We start from the raw sequence: 20,628 nt of genomic DNA, 5'->3' as shown, positions 1-20,628 counted from the left end.
TCAAGGCGAAGGCAGAGATGAAGTGAGCTGGACAGCTTTAAGTAGGCAGGTCAGACGAGCATGATTAGGAACAGCTGGGTAACTATGAAGAGATATGAGAGCTGGCAATTAGCTGACAGCTGAGCAGCCAGCCCAGAGAAGGAAGGGCTAAGTCAGCCCTGACATTTACTCACTCAGATACCCACATTAGCTATTCTTTGCTATTCAGCACTGCGCTACTTTAACTGGTAATTACGCAGTCATGCAACACTGTACACAAAGAAAATTTATAGCAATTATTTCACACAAATAAAGCTTTCTTTTGGTGGTATTTGATCACAACTGATTTTTTTTCTTTTTTGGGATATTAACTAAATAAGACCAAAAAAAATTATATATATAAATATATATATATATTTATTTTCTTTATAAAAAATAACCAATAAAAGAATCTAAAAAATCTAATTTCTTCATAAATTTAGGCCAAAATGTATTCTGCTACATGTCTTTTGTAAGTGTATATTGATTGGTTTGTGTGAAAGTACTGGAATTCAAAATGCTAACCACAACATACAAGGCCATCCCAGCTACATCACTAACCTCATCTGCAGATATTGCCCAAACAGTCTCCTCCGCTCCTCCCAAGAGCTCCTGCTCCCTAGCTCCCTTGTTACCACTTCTCATGCTCATCTTCAGGGCTTCTCCAGAGCCTCTCTCAGCCTCTGGAATTCCCTGCCCCGTATATATCTGATCAGCCCCTAACCTGTCCACCTTTAGGAGATCCCTAAAAACTCACTTATTCGGGGAAGCCTACCCCACACCCACCTAACAACCCCATCAAATCATTCCTCACATCTATTACCTTTTGTAGCTCCACCCCCTCCCTTTAGAATGTATGAGCAGGGCCCTCCTGTCCCTTCTGTATTGTACTGTAATTGTGCTGCCCCCCCTCCACTTTGTAAAGTGCTGCATAAACTGTTGGCGCTATATAAATCGTGAATAATAATAATAATTTACGCAGCTATTACATTATATTAATAAAGAAGCTGATCAGTGACTGTCATTGTACTAATGACACTGGCTAAGAAGAGGTTAACATCTAGGGGCAATCAAAGGGTTAACTGTGTGCTGCTTTTACTTAACTATTTGCAAAGCAGGGAGATTAAACAGCCAGATCACTGTTCATAGTACGCAGGGTTCTGTGTTTTTGTAAACACAGAACTCTGTTAGTGGCCACAGCTGATCACCTGACTTTAGCCAAAATCATTGGCTGAAGTCAGCTGCCAAACTCGTGCTGTGTCCAGTCACAGCACAGGTCTGGTGGGGGGTGCACCTATGCACACCCTAAACCCAGAAGAAAGCTGCAATCTACAGGTACATCACCTGGCCTTGAGCTGTTGCCTGCTCGCAGTACAGCTACTTTGGACAGGCAGGAAGTGGATACTGCTAGCCAGTAACTCTCCTGATCCAGCAATTTGCTTCCCTACACAGCAAAGCTTTATTTCGAGTTCATTCTGACCCCTGAAACATGTTGGCTTTTTTTTTTATATTAGCTAATAAATGAACTTAGACTCTTAAGCCCCATACACACAATCAGAAATTCTGCCAGCAAAAGTCAGATGCGAGCTTTTGGTCAGAAATTCTGACCGTGTGTATGCTCCATTGGCAGAATTCCAGCCAGCAAAAGATTGCGAGCAGGTTCTCTATTTTTCGGTCAGAAAAAGTTCCGATCAGAAATTCCAACACGCAAAATGCTCGGAAACAATTTGACGCATAATCGGAAGCATTGAGCTTCTTTTCTTGGCTCATCATAGTGTTGTACATCACCGTGTTCTTAATGGTCGAAAGTTCAGAGTACTTCTGTGCGACCGTGTGTATGCAAGCCAAGCTTGAGCGGAATTCCGTCGGAAAAAACATTCAAGTTTTTTCCGATGGAAAATCTGCTTGTGTGTACGGAGCATTAACCTTTGGTCTGGCGCTCCTTCTATAAGTGCATGTTTTTTTTCTCGTAACCTGCTGGGTACTCTCTGGTGCCTGTTGTGAGCATCCTAACCCGAGCCAGTGAGCTCTCTGAAGGCTTTTCTTCTCTCACTACCTTGTATGAACTCATCAAATCAAAATCCCAGCGCCTCTAGGATGCTTTTCTTAATTGGAGTCCTGTACTTGGGAGTCAGAGAGAGGTGACTTTGTAGCTACCCTGTTAACTATCCGACCTTATGTTGATAACACATGCTATTATGAGCTCCTCAATAGGGATGAGCTCAGGTTTAGCCTGAACTGGGGTTTGAACCAAACCTGTAAAGAATTTGTCACTCCTGCTCACTGCTGCCCAATCAACTGCGACCAGGCCTCCGCACCTGCACATACACATCATTGACCTAATATGGCCTCAAGTTCAGACCAAAGGCAAGTTCATCCTTACCCCTCAGTGTGCATAACAGTATCGACAAAGCCCCATAGTAAGGAAAAAGTAAAACAATTATATGTTATTTGATCTAGTTATGCATACTCTAGTGCTAAAGGAAAGCATGTGTTATCATAAGGCCACTTAGTTGAAAGGGCATTATCTGTCATACATCAGGGGATCTCAAAACTGTCTCTCACACTCAAGGGTCAGGTTTAGAGAATGTAAGCAAAGCTAACGACATAGAAACATGGAAAAGTGGCGGCAGAAAAATACATTGAGTCTGCTAATTTTTTTAACTTTTTTTGTTTTTGAGTTTTTTTTTTGTTAACTTTGTTGTCTGACTGTACGGTAGATCTATATTCATCCCAAGCATTTTTTTTATCTATTTACTGTTGACTGTCTCACTACCTCAGCTGGTAGTTTTATTCCAGACTTCAACTACCCTTTTAGTAAAATAATGCTTTCTAAGATTAGTTTTGAACTTCCCTCCAGTTAGATTGAGGCAGGGCCGGACTGGCCTACCGGGATACCGGGACATTTCCCGGTAGGCTGGCAGCCCTGGGGCTGCTTTGGGCTAAGCTATGGCTGCAGCGCAGTGCTCCGCTCCACTCCCTCCTCCTCCTCCTCCACTACATGTCATACACAGCCTGCGGACATCTCCTGCTGTGTCTCGGAGCTGTGTGTGAAAACTTTGGCCGCGCTGTGAGAAAAGTTCCGCCCTCCTCCTAGACCAGCTCATGTGATAGACGCAGTGTTCTGTTTATCACACAAGCTGATCTAGGAGGAGGGCGGGACTTGTCTGCAGACTGTGTAATCCAGGCACATGCACTGACTGCAGTGAGGCTGAGATTATGGGCACAGTGAGACTGCATTATGGGCATGGTGAAACTGCATTACGAGCACGGTAAGACTGCATTATGGGCATGGTGAGGCGGCAATTATGGGCACATTGAGGCTGAGATTATGGGCAAGTGAGACTGCATTACGGGCACGGTGAGGCTGCGATTATGGGCACGGTGAGGCTGTGATTATGGGCATGGTGAGGCTGAGATTAAGGGCTCGGTGAGACTGCATTATGGGCACGGTGAGGCTGTGATTATGGGCACTGTGAGACTGCATTATGGGCATGGTGAAGCTGCGATTATAGGCACAGCGAGGCTTTGATTATGGGCACTGTGAGACTGCTTTATGGGTATAGTGAGGCTGTGATTATGGGCATGGTGAGACTGCATTATGGGAATGGCGAGGCTGTGATTATAGGCGCGGTAAGTCTGAGATTATGGGCACGGTGAGGCTGCGATTGTGGGCGTGGTTAGACTGCATTATGGGCATGGTAAGGCTGCGATTATGGGCACGGTGAGGCTGCGATTATGGGCACGGTAAGACTGCATTATTAGCACAGTTAGGCTGCAATTATGGGCACGGTGAGGCTGAGATTATGGGCACAGTGAAACTGCATTATGGGCATGGTGAGGCTGAGATTATGGGCATGGTGAGGCTGCTCTTATGGGCACGGTGAGACTGCATTATGGGCACAGTGAGGCTGCGATTATGAGCACAGTGAGACTGCTTTATGGGAACGGTGAGGCTGCTCTTATGGGCACGGTAAGTCTGAGATTATGGGCGCGGTGAGGCTGCGATTATGGGCATGGTAAGGCTGCGATTATGGACACGGTGAGACTGCATTATGGGCACGGTAAGGCTGCGATTATGGGCATGGTGAGGCTGCGCCTATGAGCATGGTGAGGCTGAGATTGTGGGCATGGTGAGACTGCATTATGGGCACGATGGGGCTGCGATTATGGGCATGGTGAGGCTGAGATTATGGGCACGTTGAGGCTGAGATTATGGGCACAGTGAGACTGCATTATGGGCAAGGTGAGGCTGAGATTATGGGCATGGTGAGGCTGCGATTATGGGCACGGCGAGGCTGCAATTATAGGCACGGGGAGGCTACAATTATGGGCATGTAAGACTGCATTATGGGCAAGGTGAGACTGCATTATGGGAACGGTGATGTTGCGATTATGGGCAGGTAAGTCTCAGATTATGGGCATGGTGAGACTGCATTATGGGCACAGTAAGGCTGCGATTATGGGCACGGTGAGGCTGAGATTGTGGGCACGGTGAGACTGCATTATGGGTATGGTGAGGCTGCAATTATGGGCATGGTGAGGCTGAGATTATGGGCATGGCGAGGCTGAGATTATGAGCACAGTGAGACTGCATTATGGGCATGGTGAGGCTGAGATTATGGGCACGGTGAGGTTGCGATTATGGGCACGGTGAGGCTGTGATTATGGGCACGTGAGACTGCATTATGGGCACGGTAAGGCTGAAATTATGGGCACGGTGATGCTGTGATTATGGGCACGGTGAGGCTACGATTATGGGCATGGTGAGGCTGTGATTATAGACACGGTGAGACTGCATTATGGGCACGGTGAGGCTGAGATTATGGGCACGGTGAGGCTGCGATTATGGGCATGGTGAGACTGCATTATGGGCACGATTGCGATTATGGACACGGTGAGACTACATTATGGGCACGGCGAGGCTGAGATTATGGGCACAGTGAGACTGCATTATGGGTACAGTGAGGCTGCAATTATGGGCATGGCAAGGCTGCGATTATGGGCATGGTGAGACTGCATTATGGGCACGATAAGGCTGCGATTATGGGCACGGTGAGGCAGCGATTATGGCCACGGTGAGACTGCATTATGGGCATGGTGAGGCTGAGATTATGGGCACGGTAAGGCTGTGATTATGGGCAGGATAAGCCTGCGATTATGGGCTTGGTTAGGCTGCAATGATGGGCACGATAAGGCTGCAATGACGGGCACAGTCAGGCTGCATTGACGGGCACATTGAGGCTGCATTGATGGGCACAGTGAGGTTGCATTTGATGGGCACTGGTGAGGCTGCATTGAGGCTGCATCTCTTGTACCATGTCTGCAGTCTCTGACTATCTCCTGTATCATGTCTACATATCTTACCATCTTTAGTATCATGTCTGCAATCTCTAACCATCTCCTGTACCATGCCCGAAGCCTCTGACATCTCCTGTACCATGCCCGCAGCCTTGCCATCTTGACATCTCCTGTACCATGCCAGCAACCTCTGACATCTCCTGTACCATGCCCGCAGCCTCTGAAATCTCCTGTACCATGCCCGCAGCCTCTGACATCTTCTGTACCATGCCCACAGTCTCTGACATCTACTGTACCATGCCCACAGCCTCTGACATCTCCTGTATCATGTCTGCAACCTCTGACCATTTCCTGTTTCATATCATGTCTGCAGTCTGGAGAGGAGTCAACAGTGGGAACACCGCAGGGATGGGGGTCATAGGAGAAGTCAGACTTGTGTAGACTGCGGAGAGGAGACTATAGAAAACCAGAGCCACCAAGCTGGAGCTGACTGATTGAGCCCTGCATGGTGCACCTGAGAGGAGGTCAGTGACAGCGCCGCCAGGCCAGTCTGGGGGGGGGGTCACTGATGCAAGGGGGGGAGTGAATACAATAATGTAAGGGGGACTGATATAAAGATTTCCTCCTTATAACAGTACCCACCCCCCCCTTTACCCTAGTGTATTCTTTGTGCGGAAGGTCGTCTCTGGTCATCAGAGTCCCCCTTAATGATTGCTCCACTTTTACCACTTTTAACTGGAATTTGCTGTATGTGTATATATATATATATATATATATATATATATATATATATATATATCCCTAGCCCTATGTGCCTTCATATCTGTCTTATCTTTGTATAATACGCTCTTCAAATTTGCTTTAAAATGCATGATTTTCCCTTTTATGAACAAGAAAATAATGACGTTATGCTGTTGGGCTGGTATAATAATGCTATGGGGCTAGTATGAAATTTTTTCCAGGGCTGGTTTTTACCCCCAGTCGGGCCCTGGTTTGAGGTCATGTCCCCCCGTGTTCTTGACTTTGGTTTCATATTGAAAAAATATTTTCCTTCCTAAACCTTATTCACCCCCTTAATGTATTTAAAGAGGAAGTAAACCCTTAATGTATTTAAAGAGGAAGTAAATCCTGATGAGTTTACTTCCTCTTTCATTCCCTGCAAAGGTAAAGCATAAAGGACTACTATGCATCGCATAGTAGTCCATTATGTGTCACTTACCTGACACAGGAGCCAGCGAAGTCACCGCTGTCCCCTGTAGTGCGGCGCATCCATCTTCTCGGTGGGTCTCCTGCTCCGCCGCTGTCATTCGGTGAAGCCGCGATGACGTCATGCGCACGGGAGCCGCCACTCGCGGCATATCGCCGCTGACAGCGGCGCGCTCAGTGCACCTGCGCGCCGCTGTCTATGGCACATGCGCCGTAGACAGCGGTGCCTGTCTTTCGGCAAATATCTCCTAAACCATGTAGGTTTAGGAGATATTTCTTGGTCCTACAGGTGAGCCTTAATCTAGGCTTACCTGTAGGTCAAAGTGTGTTGTAAGGGTTTACAACCACTTTAAAGGTTTCAATCATGTCTCCCCTTTCCTCTCTTTTCCTCCAGAAAGCTCCAGATTCCAGATTAAGTTCCTGACGTCATTCTCGATATGTTTTATCCTGCTGGTGACCCCTCTAGTGATATAGAGATTTATATAGTGAATCAGGACCTCCTTCCTCCCTTTTGGTGACCCCTCTAGTGATATAAAAATCTATATAGAGGAATCAGGACCTCCTTCCTCCTGCTGGTGACCCCTCTAGTGAAAACTAAAGATCTATATAGAGAATCAGGACCTCATTCCTCCCTTCTGTTGACCCCTTTAGTGATATAAAGATCTATATAGAGAAATCAGGACCTCCTTCCTCTTGCTGGTGATCCCACTAGTGACATAAAGATCTATATAGAGGAATCAGGACCTCCTACCTCCTGTTGGTGATCCCTCTAGTGATGCATCCTAGAACTTTATTTGCTTTTCTTACTGTCTGATCACACTATTTGCTCATCTGAAATAAGTACTGCCAAATCATTTTCTTATGTAGTGCTGGCTAACACTGTACCCCCAATGTACTCTTCCAGGGGGTTCTTTTTCCCTAGGTGCATTATTTTACATTTAGAAACATTGACCAATCTTCCAGCAATGCCAAATGATATTCCATGTTACAGACACATCGGGATATCAACCCTATTACACACCTTTGTATCATCAGCAAAAAGACATACCCTGCCCAACAAACCTTTAGTTATATCACTTACATATAGATTAAATAGAACAGGACTCAGTACAGAGCCTTTGGGTACACCACTAGTGACTGGTCTCTGTTCTGAGTGAACCCCATTTACAACCACCCCACTCTGGTATCTATTTTTTAGCCAAATCCATATCCACTGCATAATCCAAGGGTTAAGTCCTAGCTTGTACAACTTTTGTATTAGATCATTATGTGGAACTGTATCAAATATCTTGCTGAAGTCAAGATAGGCCATGTCCACAGCACCACCCATTGGTAATATAGTCATAAAAGTCAATCAGGTTGGTCTGACATGATCTGCCCTCAGTAAAGTCATGCTGTTTTGGATCCAGCAATTTGTGTATTTGTAGGTGATCAATGATCCTTCTTTTTGGGAGTGATTCCATTAAGTTGACTATAATTGACAATTTTAAACGATTCAGGTGGAAATAATATAAAACTGATGTAATGGAAATTTGTAGGTTCTGTATATAATTGTATTCTATTTTATATGTATTGCACGATGCCCTCACTGTTCACACGGCACTAACAATGTTTTCAGTACATGTTTTGCATTCTTTCGAGTCCTGATTAGAATTAGCCTGCCTATGTAACGCCCCTTGTTACCATAAACTTACAATTGTAATATTAATGTGATACCTACGTAATCATGTGTATGAAAACCTTCAAATGCGTCATAATAAAGGAGAACGGTTATTTGGAAAGATGCTGAGTGTATCTTTTGTGTCTGTTCCCTACTGCAGTAGTTATTAATTTGGAACCACTAATCAATATGAGGATAGGAGTTGCCTATCATCAAAATATCCATTTCACTGAATATTAGAATTCTTAATTAATCAAATCATGGCAAATCTATGATTTTTTTAGACTTTAAGAATACTGATTACTATGTTTATTATTGCAGAGATTTAAACGTCAACTTCGAGCAACAAAGACAGAGGTAAGGAAAATGATAGTATTTTTTTTTTTATCTGCATAGTTATTGAAACTTGAACTGTTGCTACTAGAAATTGTCATTTACATTATTCGCATGTTGGCAGCCAGCTCATACAAAGCAGCCTGGCTTTTTTTTCAATCTCTCAAAGTTTAGCAGCAGTAAATTCCTTATTGATGATGTTGCTCTTTTTCATGCAACCAGAACAAAGTGAATACGGCTGCTTTGTGATTGACTTTTGTAGCTTCAAAATGCTTCAAGTAAAAGGAGAACTTTGACAGATTCAGAACTGATAATAATTCAAGCTCTTATTGTGTAGGTTGTCTTTTGTCTCCCCACACCACAGCTTTTCTCAACCAGGATTCTGTGGAAATGTAGGGTTCTTCAAGAAGTTGCTAGGAGTTGACTTGAGAAATTACACCTCAAGCTTGAAAAAAAAGCATTTTCTTCTTTATAATCAGAAACCACTGACACTAGTGATGTTTTTAGTCATTTCTAAGGCCTCATGCACACTGAAGCTGATAAACTCAAGTTTTTGGGAGTTTGGGCATTTTTTCTAACAGTCCTTAAACTCCTCTCTATGTTATCTTATGTGTCCATGCACATATGGAACTTTTTTGACGTTTAACAGTAGAGGATAAACTCCATCAGCAGAGGCGTTTATGGGTTGTTGCCAGAATGCACCAAAAATCGCGTTCAAGAGTAGTTCTTCTGACCAAAAAAAAGTCTAACACTAAAAAAACGGCCACAAATGCTCAAAAACGTGTTTAGCAGCTTCAGAGTTTTTGACATTGCAGAGCTGAAAGCGTTCTTGGTGTAAATTGACAAAAACGCTCAAAAATGCTGACGCTAAAAAACGCTATTAAAAACCACTCATAAACACACGTTTTTACAGCAACGTATGCCTGCCAGCAGTCCAACATCCAAAAAGACATTTCAGAATGTCCTGTGTGCATGGAGCCTAAGGGAAGAATTCTACTAACTGCCCACTAGTGTAAGGAGCTTCCTTCTCACTTACCACAAATGTAAGGCTCATTCTTCCCACTGACCAGCAATGTAGGGAGCACATTGGCAGGGCTTCTTTATGAAGAGATCTGGGGTTAATAGGCAAAAAAAGCAAAAAACAAAAAAAAAAAAAAGTTATGTTTTGACACTTAGACTAAATAAATGTAAAAAATCATCAGTGGCACCGGAAGTAACTTCGGAGGTTGTCTCTGTTCCCCCAAAGACATAGAGCCATGTGGGGGCTATCTTGCCCTCACTTGACTTCCTGTCTAGCCATCGGGTGCATCAGATTGGTTTACTGACGTCTCCGGTAAGCTCAGAAATGACCGGAAGCGGCGTCTCTCCCGCCACCTATAATCCACCACTGGGATCTCTTTTATCGGAAAGCTGGCTACCTAACAATGGTGTTTACCATCAGAATCACAATGTATGTTCCTAGTTAGGCGGTCGACAAAAATTCTTGCTCTTGGAGTTCGGCTTTAAAAAATAGTAGATCATAACTCAACAGTCTGTAAATCTCCTTACAACATTTTTTTTAGTTCCAAAATAATGTTATTCCACATACACGAGAAGCAGAAAGCCAAATAGTATTTACATTCTTTATAGACCAACACAGAGTATATATACTCAGAGTAAAGATATAAATAGCTAACACATATGAATAACCACTAAAACATCTTGAAGCAGTTTTGGCATTCAGTCTGCCAATTTTGCTCAGAATATTTGCTTCCATAAAATGGAAGTTTCTGTAATATTTAACTCCATATAACTACTATATAATGGGGTTGATTTACTAAAACTGGAGTGCAAAATATGGTGCAGCTCTGCATAGAAGCCAATCAGCTTCCAGGGTTTTTTGTTCAAGCTTAAAGAGGTGTTCTGGCCAATCATTTTTTTTTTTAAGTCAGCAGGTACAAACACTGTAGCTGCTGACTTTTAATAAGGACACTTATCTGTTCAATGATCCCGCAATGTCGGCCACCCCGAGGCCGATCCGTCCATCCGATTGGCTGCCGGCGCTTCCATCCTAACGAAGGGAAACAGGCAGTGGAGCCTTGTGGCTTCACTGCCCGTTCCCTACTGCGCATGCAGGAGACTGTGTGAATGGCCCCATTGTTTTCTGGGACACACATATGTCCCAGAAGGCAATGAGGCCGCTCACCAAAGAGGAGGAAGCGCCACGGAATAGGAAGAGGCAGATTAGGAAGACTACCTAGGAAAGCAGAGGACCAAGTACTAGTCACCACATCAATATTGCCTGTAGGCTCCCTACAGATGATATATTTCCTATAACTGGCTTACAATGCCATGTTTACCATACCATGTGTTGCTGTGTGGAGTTGGCCAGCTTGGTAGAGGCAGGTCAATGCTCCCTCTTATCAGAGCTGCCTCCCACCCAATAACTGGTTAACTGATGGGATAATATTTAAAGCAATTCTTCAGCCAGGTTTCCGAAAATTAAGTCAGCAGCTACAAATTCTGTAGCTGATGACTTTTAATAAAAAAACACTTACCTGTCCAGAGATCTAGTGCCCTCCTCACCTGGGTCGGTTCTTTGCTGGTCTTTGGGTCCCCGGTGTTGGCATGTTTAGAGTGAGAAGTCAGCTGTGGCTCCTTGCAGCTCCACAGTTGGCTTTCCACTGCACATATGCAAGCTGTGCTGTGTGAATGGTCCCACAGCCTTCTGGGACCTGCAACATGTCCCATAAGAAGGTTTTGGAAGGGAGAGAGAGAAAGCTTGTGGCGGAATGACCTGGCTGAAGAATTTCCTAGGTGATTCCAGTGAAAGTGAGGAGCAGGTACCTGTCGCAACCCCCTCCCAAAAAAAAAGATAAAGAGGACAGTAGGAGGACATATAGTGGAACTTCCCCGTTTGTGTGAAGTTCTGATTTAAGAAGCAGCAGGAAAGGTAAAGGAGGTGTAGATTAACAGAATGAACGAAGCAGGGAGATGCTTGCCCTGAAGGTCCTCGGGTACAGCTTCATCTCCATTAAGGAGAACATTAAAGAGCACAGTGGTAGCATCACCAAATCTCACTCCAAATTCCAAAGATGAAGTGCCATGCCATTTTTCATGAAGAATTCAAGGCAAAGGGTAGATTTTCATTTTTGGTAGCGTGGAGAGGAATTAGAACTCCTGTCGGTTTTTATTGCTGTCTCACCCTCTCTATTTTTCCTGTTTACCATAATCAAAGTGAAAGTTAAAAAAATCTTTGAATCTTGGGTTGTCCCCAGAACAGGAATAAAAGGCAAACCTTCCAATGGAACATTAGATCTGATGCCAACCAGGCATTCCCTCACTTAGGAGGGATTTCCTCTTATTTCTCTTATGGCTGTGGGACAGGAAATTAATGTACTGTAGAGCTCCCTACTGGGACACAGATGGCAAACAAAGACTGTCAGAGGCGTCAAATCCTGATTGCCTCTCAGTAGTCACTGGAGCATGATCCAAACATGGATAGGGCTTCAGAGGAAAGGGAGATTTAGACGTACATCTAAATATAGTATGTCTAAATCTACCCTTAACGAGAAGTATGTCCAAATCTTTTGTATCCATACTTCTTTTGTGGGTCACAAGAGTTCACTTACATTTGCTCTTCTATTCCTGATGCGCTCCTCTTTGCTGATGGGGCAGAGCTGCTCCAAGCTCTGGAAGGATCCCGACCATATAGTCGGGATCTACCCAGCTGCCTGATAGACAGCTGGCTCTGCCTTTAAGCATATGGCTGAGAGTTAAAGGCAGCTGCACTCACACCCTCTCTGGCCTGGTGCTCCTGTGAGCACTGGAGGAGCAGAGCACAGAGCGACAGTCACCACTCTCTGCTCAGAGCTGACCAATAACTGAGCAACCAGTGGTCACATGATCGCTCAATTCTTGGTCTTAGAGCTGACGTTGGACAACTGCAGCATCGAGATGAGTATGTGTATTTGTTTCTTTACATACCTCAAACATCTCCTTTAAACTTTAGCTCTAACGCTCTAAACCAGAAATGTAAAGGATTCCTGGCTCATAAAGGAGCACTGCAATATTTTAACCTCTGTCATATTCCTGTCTGATGTGGCAGGATGTATTGTGAATTCACTTTATGTTTGAATATTATTGGATTGGTGCACGGTGCTTTTTATACAATAGATGTATTACAAAAGCATATACTGTGCATGTTTCCAATAAAACATGTGATGGTAGCTGTTGTGTGTGGGTAAAGGGTTGACTAAACTGAGAATCAGCCCCAATAATGATTATTCTTAATTTGCTGGCCTCAGATTGTTGTCCCACAAGCATAATGAAACTGAGAATACCACTGTAGCTTACAGCAGAATAGTGACATTGTGTATCACCCTCCTAGATAGGTGCTAGGATTAGATAGATAGATAGATAGATAGATAGATAGATAGATAGATAGATAGATAGATAGATAGATATATTTAGTGCTGGCCCACTGTGTTTTGTGGAGCTGTGTTTTTGATAGGTAAATTTAGCTTATCATATTGTAATCAGTGTGGCTGTAATTTTTGTTTTAGATAAATTTAGGTTCTCTTCCAGCGAGCTGGGAGAATTCCATAATTGCCAACCTTCTGAAAAATGTTTAAAGGACACTTTTTCCTGCAGGCAGAGTATCATTTTAATTAGGGGCTGGGAATTGATATGTAGGAGTGATCTAGCAGGGATAAGAAATGCAACATACTGTATGTGTGGAGCCATGCAGATGGCAGAATGAATATTTATGCTGCTCTGGCCAATCCCAGGGAGCAGGGCCCTGAGGGCTGCTTGGAGACTGTACATATTATTTGAGCACATTGAACTCTGGGTCTTTTCCCAGAGAGAGAGTATCAGTCCAGCCTGGAAGTCTTTTTGCCTTCCAGGGTAGTGCTCCCTGTGCTTGCTGTTCGTGAGGCCTCAGGTGGGCAACCTGGGGGCATGGATGCTGAAGCTGCAGAGAGCTGAATGAGGGGCTGTCTGCTGAAGATACAGTCTGGTATCACTGGAGGAAAGTGTCGCTTAATCATAGGTGGATCAGTGGACATTCATATCTTTGCACATGCTATTCCCTGGCTGAGACTGCTCAGGAGAAGTTGATTACATAGGATACATTTTTCAGGCCAATAACTATTGTTCCCTGGAGTCAGGCAAACACCCACAGAATTGCCTCATCTCCTCCCACAAACATGCAAGTGTTCCCAGTGCCAGCCACCATCTGCGAGCAGCTTAAAGTGTATCTAAACCCAAAAACGAAAAAAGATAAAAGATACCTCCTGTCGCTTTTTCGGCGGGCATACCGCCCACCTAGCACGACCCATTGAGATGAATATGGGCCGCTCTGCATGTGCCCCGCAACCACATACAATGCACTTAGTTGTGGAGTGCTAGTGCAGGGTTCAAGGGGTTAAAGCAGGCAGTGAGGCAATACCAAGCCTTCCCACAGCCTTTCAAATGCGCCCACGTAGCATGACCCATTCAGATGAATGGGGCCGCTCTGCATGCGCCCCGCAACCACATACAATGCACGTATTTGTGGAGTGGTAGTGCAGTTAAACGAGTTAAAGCAGGCAGTGAAACAATACAAAGCCTTTCCACCACCTTTTTTTTAAAATGCTCTCTGCATTTGAATGTATCTAGCTCTTCAGAGACCTTCAGAGCTCCTCAGAAAAAAAAAGGGTGAATGGGTCCCTAATGATGTAATCCTGAATACAGAGCTTAGCTTTAACAGACCAAAAGGGAGAAAACAAGAGAAGATAATTGTTAAGGTTTACATAACTACATAACATAACTACATAATTACATTACATTACATAATACTAACATAATAAATATGAATACCATGTGTTGTAAGATTGAATTTATTATAATATACAGTACAGACATATTTTTAATCCCAGTGCATGACAAAACATTTTGCAAAACACTGCTTTTATTCTTGGCATCTTCGCGAATACACTTTCACTGATTACAAAGTACCTCTTGCTAAGATCCTGAATTTTCTAATTTTAGAGGAAGCATCCCAAGAATGTGAGGTAGACAGGATGTTTACTCAACAAGTCTGTGCTCCCGCCTGCTGGGAAAATGGTAGAAAAGTCCCAATCATCAATGTGCCTCAATGTCCCAGCATCCCTTTATGAATAACCTCAAGATTTTGCTATTAATTTCTAAAGCAGAGACAGAAATGTAATAACAGATAATAGTGCGCTAAATTTCAAAATTATTAATTCAAATTAGCTTACAATAAATAATGTGACAAACTGTAATAAAACATGCAAAATAAAAAAACAAACTCTTGATTGCTGGAAAACGTCAATCCAAAATAATATATGCTCCGTGACAGTCTTTACGGAAAATATGTACAGATAGATGATCACCGCCACCTCAGTGTGCAATGCCTGCTCACCTCACTTTAAGACCCCCTTGGGTCTAATGACACTTTTCAATAATAAGGCTCAGTTTGTGATCAACTCGCGAATAATCAGGTTCCAGCTAATGGCTCCAGCTTTGGAAAACTTCTCCACAACCAGCTGATTCCTTCAGGTTCAATTTCTCGAAATAAATGAAAACAACATCATTGCGCAAGATTGCTAAGAAATACTTGCTTTTACTAGATAAAAAATGTACACTCACATTTGCGCAGTCAAGAAACACATTTAAAAACAATCAGTTAGCATTGAAACAGCTCTCCTCCTCACTACACATCCAGGGTAAAAAAAAAAGTGTCCCTCGATGTACAGTAAATCCATGCAAAAAACGCTCCACCTCCTGGGAGGTCTCCTGCCGTCTGCTCGCTCTTCGCTTTGACAGTTCTTATATAGGCAAGAGATGGAGCCACCAGGCTATGTCACCCGGTGGCACCACCCCCTTCTGACATCACGTGATGTCACGTGACGTCACGTGGATGGCAGGTGGTGGGAGGCCTCCCAGGAGGTGGAGCATTTTTGCATTTTTTTCAATTTTTTGTGTCAAGGACATCGTGATTGATGGCTAAACATCAAGGGACACAATTTTTATTTATTCATTTTTCAAAAAATCGAGAACTTCTGTGGTTTTTACTTTTTGACACTTTTTTGGTGAATGGGTAGGGGTACTATGTACCCCTACCCATTCACATGGGGGGGCGGGATCTGGCATCAACATGGAGACAAGGTGCTTTGGATTGGGGGGGAGCGCAGAGCCCTCCCTGCCCAAAAGCCCCACCCCCTATGTTGATAGCATGTGGCCTGGTATGGTTCAGGAGGGGGGTGGAGCTCACTCGTTTTTCTGACCTGCCGGGCTGCATGCTCAGATAAGGGTCTGGTATGGATTTCAGGGGGGTACCCTACGCCGTTTTTCTTTTTTACATTTTGGCATGGGGTTTCCCTTAAAATCCATACCAGACCTGAGGGGCCTGGTATGGGCTGTGGAGGGACCCTACCCCGTTTTTTTTAAACATTTTTTTCTATTGCCAGCATTCTTTACCTTTTACATTCATGTCAGTGGGGAAGCCTGCTGAGAGATGATTCATGGTTGTTAAGGACAGGGGCAGCTGGCTTCCCGGCCCGCTGCTTAACAACCAGCTTTTTCTTCACACAGAATTCTAATCAGTTGATAATTTTTCTACCTATCCGAATTCTAATCCAACTGAACAGTTTGAATCCATTAGAAAACGAATAAACTGAACTAATTTTAATGGATTTCAATGAAATTCGTTACCATTCATTACTATACCAAATTTGGAACGAAACTAATTGCACATGTCTAATTAACACTCTCACTCACTGTGTGAGAAAATTTCAGTATGTGATGGAACGGGAGGACCATCGTATGCACGTTTCCAAGTGAAGGTTCATCGTAGGTCATGTATTAGCATGTATACTTAAACGTATTAGCATGCACACTAAGGCTAGGTTTCTACTATTGCGACCTGAAAGTCACGCGATTTTGCCATTAATTTTTTCCGTGAGATCTCCTCATACTCAATTGAGATTGTTGATACATTTAGACAATATTATGCAAATTTATATAAATCTAGGGAGGAGACTGGAGCAATGGAAACTTTTTTCGGGAGTATAGATGTACCGGCTCTCACAGAGAAGGATAGAGGCACTTTGGAAGCCCCTATTAATCTGGAGGAGCTGTAGCAGGCAGTAACTGGGATGTCCAACCAGAAATATCCTGGGCCTTCCAATAGAGATTTACAAGCAGTATGGAGAGGTGTTACTTCCAGAACTGTTAAAGACACTGGGAGAGGTTGCAGTGGGGGGTGGGGGGGGGGGGGGCTGCCTTCCTCGATGACAATAGTGCTGCACAAGGAAGGTAAAGATCCCTTAGATACATCCTCCTATAAGTCTATATCATTGCTATGTTCAGATGGCAAAATATTGGCAAGGGTGTTGGCAGCCAGGATGAACAAATGCATTCACAGTCTCATACATTCGGACCAATCGGGGTTTATCCCCAATAGATCCACAAGTATTCACATCAGGAGAGTATATTTGAATATGTAGGTTCCGACTGAGAATACGGGATCAAGGGCCGTCTTATCCTTGGACGCGGCCAAGGCTTTTGATAGCCTGGAGTGGGCCTATCTGTGGTGTGCCTTGGAGGCATTTGGGTTGGACCCACCTTTATAGGATGGGTAAAAACACTTTATAATGCTCCAAGTGCTAAGATAAAATAAGATAAATTGGGTGAGCTCAGGGCACAGTGCTCTGCGGCTCTGCGGCCTGAGCCCACTCTTTCTTGAAGCCAATTAGAGCCTCAGGCTTTAATCATGTGCTTAAAAAAAACAATATTTAAATCCATGTGTCCAGCTCCCTGCATGTAGATTAGGGGCCGGACACATGGATTGGGGGGGCGACCCCCCTGTGCCCCGTATGGATGGGCAAGCCACTGCTCCCTCAGTAGACGGTCTGAGGTGGATATATCGTCACATCTGTGGACATCCCTCTTCTCTAGACATTTCCACAGATTCTGGAGTGCTACCACAAAGTGGGTGAGGCTATCGTCATTCTGTGGCCTCCGGACAAAGAACCTTCACCTCAACCCTTGAACTGTCACCTTCTCTCCAAACAGGCCTTACAGGCATTCTACAATTTGTTTCAGGGTAGGCTGGTCCTCTTCTGATAGCACCATCAACACTTGGTGAGGGTCATCCTCCAGGGAGTTTCTCTGGTCTTTATGTGCTGGTCCACAGTGATCTATGTCTCGCATCCAACAGTTGGCTCTGCATAATACTTTGGCTGTCTTTACAATCTGTGTCCTCATATCTCCTGTCACCACTATCAGGGGTGTTGGACAAGAAGTGCAAGAGAAACGCCCTCTCCAGCTTGATCTCCACCAGATACATGACATATTGAAGGTGTTATGGTGCACCCTGGCAGGTGACGCAGGCTCACCTGAGGTGCGACATCTAAATGACATTTGGTGGTTTTTACCAGAGCTCCTAAAGGTGGAGAGTACCATTGGAATTCCTGGCAGGGATTCTGAGTAACATTGGAAGTCCTGGTAGGGATTCTGCAAGTACCATTGGGAGTCCTGGCAGGGATTCTGAGTACCATCAGAAGTCCTTACAAGGACTCTACAAGTACCATTGAAAGTCCTGGCAGGATTTCTGAAATTACTATAACAGTAGGCATAGGTGTGCACAACCTATTGAATTAGGGTGTGCACCCCAAAGCTCAAACACACAGGTGCGTGTATGTATGTATGTATGTATGTGTATTTATATGTATATGTATGTATATTACACACACACACACTCTTATGGCAGAGCCGATGCAGTGAAAGAGAGGTATAGTAGCACTTTATTAATGGCAGAACTGGTCATTGGGAGATATTTCACATCTCCCCGCTGACACACAGAGTGATAATGCTAATACGCTTTGGGTGATTAGGGTGTGACCAGGCACACTTGGCACACCCCCTGCGCACGCCTATGACAGTAGGTCAATTTGCACTATGCAGCCTCCTTCTCTTTCACTCTCAGCTGCTTCCCCACTTCCCCTGCATATGCATGAAATCATGCATGGACTACTGCAGAGTGACTGTGCTGAAGACTCCTGAGATGTGTGACATAAATTCCAGGAGGCTATGGGCAGAGCTATGTAATCTTTGCCTAGGCAAAGAATAGCAAAGTGGGAGCAGGTACTAGACATGGGCACCGTCAAAAAATTTGTTTAGTTTCGTACAAAAAAAATTAGTATTTCGTAATTCGTGTATGAAATTCAATTGGGATTTGTATGAAATATGAATTTTCGTTAGATTTGTTATCAAAAACAAAACAAAAGTTCATTATGATGGATTTATCATTATGAGAGGTTCCCACCATCCCTGTGCTGTGCTGACTTCCTGGGTTTTTAACGTTTAGGTTTGTTAACTTTTCGTAACAATTACAAATGTTCGTTATGATAGATTTATCATTATGAGGGGTTCCCACCATCCCTGTGCTGTGCTGACTTCCTCTGATTGGTGAACAAAGCACCAGTCATGTTTCTGTTAATTTAGATCCGAAAGTCGTTAACAAAATTTCATATTTTGTATGAAATTTGTAAGAATAAAAATTCCCATAGGGTTCCCACCATCCCTGAGCTGAGTTCCCAGGTCTGTACACCTGCTGTGTGTCCATTATGAGGGGTTCCCACCATCCCTGTGCTGAGTTCCTGGGTCTGAGTGTACACCCGCTGTGCCCATTATGAGGGGTTCCCACCATCCCTGTGCTGTGCTGACTCTCTCAGATTGGTGAACAAAACACCAGTCATGTCTCTGTTAATTTGGATCCAAAATTTGTTAACGAAATTTCGTATTTCGTATGAAATTCGTAAGCATAGAAATTCCCATAGGGTTCCCACCATCCCTGTGCTGCCTTCCTGGGGTTTTAACTTTTAGGTTCATTAACTTTCGTAACAATTACAAATTTTCTTATGATGAATTTATCATTATGAGGGGTTCCCACCATCCCTGTGCTGTGCTGACTTCCTGGGTTTTTAACTTTTAGGTTTGTTAACTTTTCATAAATTCCACATTTTTGTTATGAATTTGGATCCGAAATTCATAAACATAATTTCATACGGAATTCGTATGCATAAAAATTTGTATTTCGGATTCGTATGTAATTTCGTTTCGTACTAAACTAATCGCACATGTCTAGCAGGCACCTGAAACAGGTACTTGCTCCCCCCTCAAAATATATACCTGTAAATGTGTAACATGGAGGAGGAAGCATTAAATTGATGTTAAGTGAAGATTTTGAGGGAAGGTCCACTTTAACTATATAGTTTCTCCTTAGTCCGTCAATAGCCAGTAGTAACTCATTGACCATGACAGCAAAGCTTCTTTTAGAAATTAGAGATGCAATTCTGAATACTTTTTCCAGTGGTGCGTCTTTAAGTCGCTCCTAAATGTAGCAGGTGTTTTAATACTTCCTGTGATTCCAACAAGTAGAGTATCATGGCTCCTTCATACATTTTCTTCTTTCAGAGTTGTCTGAGAGCTTAAACATATGGACGTTGAAAGAAAAGGCTGCTTATTTAACTGCTTTTTTTGTGTACAAAAAAAATGATGAAATGGAAGTATAATCTCTTTGGTTCATGATTTCCAGTTATTTTCACTTTGAATGGAACTTTGTCCAGAAGAAAGGAAATGAGCAACATTCAAATATTTTCTTACTACTAGAGAATGAGAAATTAGTTCCTAGATATACAAACTGATCCTACAAGGATAGAAAAAACAGGTCCACTAAAAGCAAAACGTAAAGCAGTGTTAAATTTAACCTAACATGATTCCGTATTTTCTTTTATAAATGTATTTGAGGTTAACCTGTACTACCAACAAGTGGCTCACTCAGTTTGCTTGCCGACTTAAGCAAGCCTGGGTGCTGCAGCCTGCTGGATGAGAAGCACTGCTATAAATACAGCAGCCCAAATGGTCACATTAAATCCCCTAAGCTATATGTGCATACAATTTATATCATGTTTGGTCTTTATTAACCCATAATTTCATTCCGTTCAGTGATATGCTGGTTGTAGGTTTGTAAAACCTTGCCATCTGAAAATATCGATACAATTTGAATAACTAGCATTAAGGAAGTTTCTGCTGAAGTCTAATAAAACACTTCAGCACTTCTA

General features: G+C 43.5%; 1 protein-coding gene across 1 annotated transcript in view; it reads left to right on the top strand.

Moving 5' to 3' along the window:
• ITIH6 (inter-alpha-trypsin inhibitor heavy chain family member 6) overlaps nt 1-20,628 on the top strand; it is a 104,330-nt gene that overhangs the window by 16,911 nt on the left and 66,791 nt on the right. Inside the window, exon 2 of the mRNA XM_077479416.1 lies at nt 8,507-8,542. Coding sequence (XP_077335542.1) covers nt 8,507-8,542 — 36 coding nt within the window. The remainder of the gene's footprint in view (nt 1-8,506; nt 8,543-20,628) is intronic.

This window comes from Lithobates pipiens, unplaced genomic scaffold, assembly GCF_037356315.1.
Source record: "Lithobates pipiens isolate NorthernLeopardFrog02 unplaced genomic scaffold, aLitPip1_a1.2 Scaffold_1, whole genome shotgun sequence".
Taxonomy (NCBI): domain Eukaryota; kingdom Metazoa; phylum Chordata; class Amphibia; order Anura; family Ranidae; genus Lithobates; species Lithobates pipiens.
The sequence above is the reverse complement of the archived record's forward strand: the minus strand, read 5'-3'. Positions and strand labels throughout refer to the sequence as shown.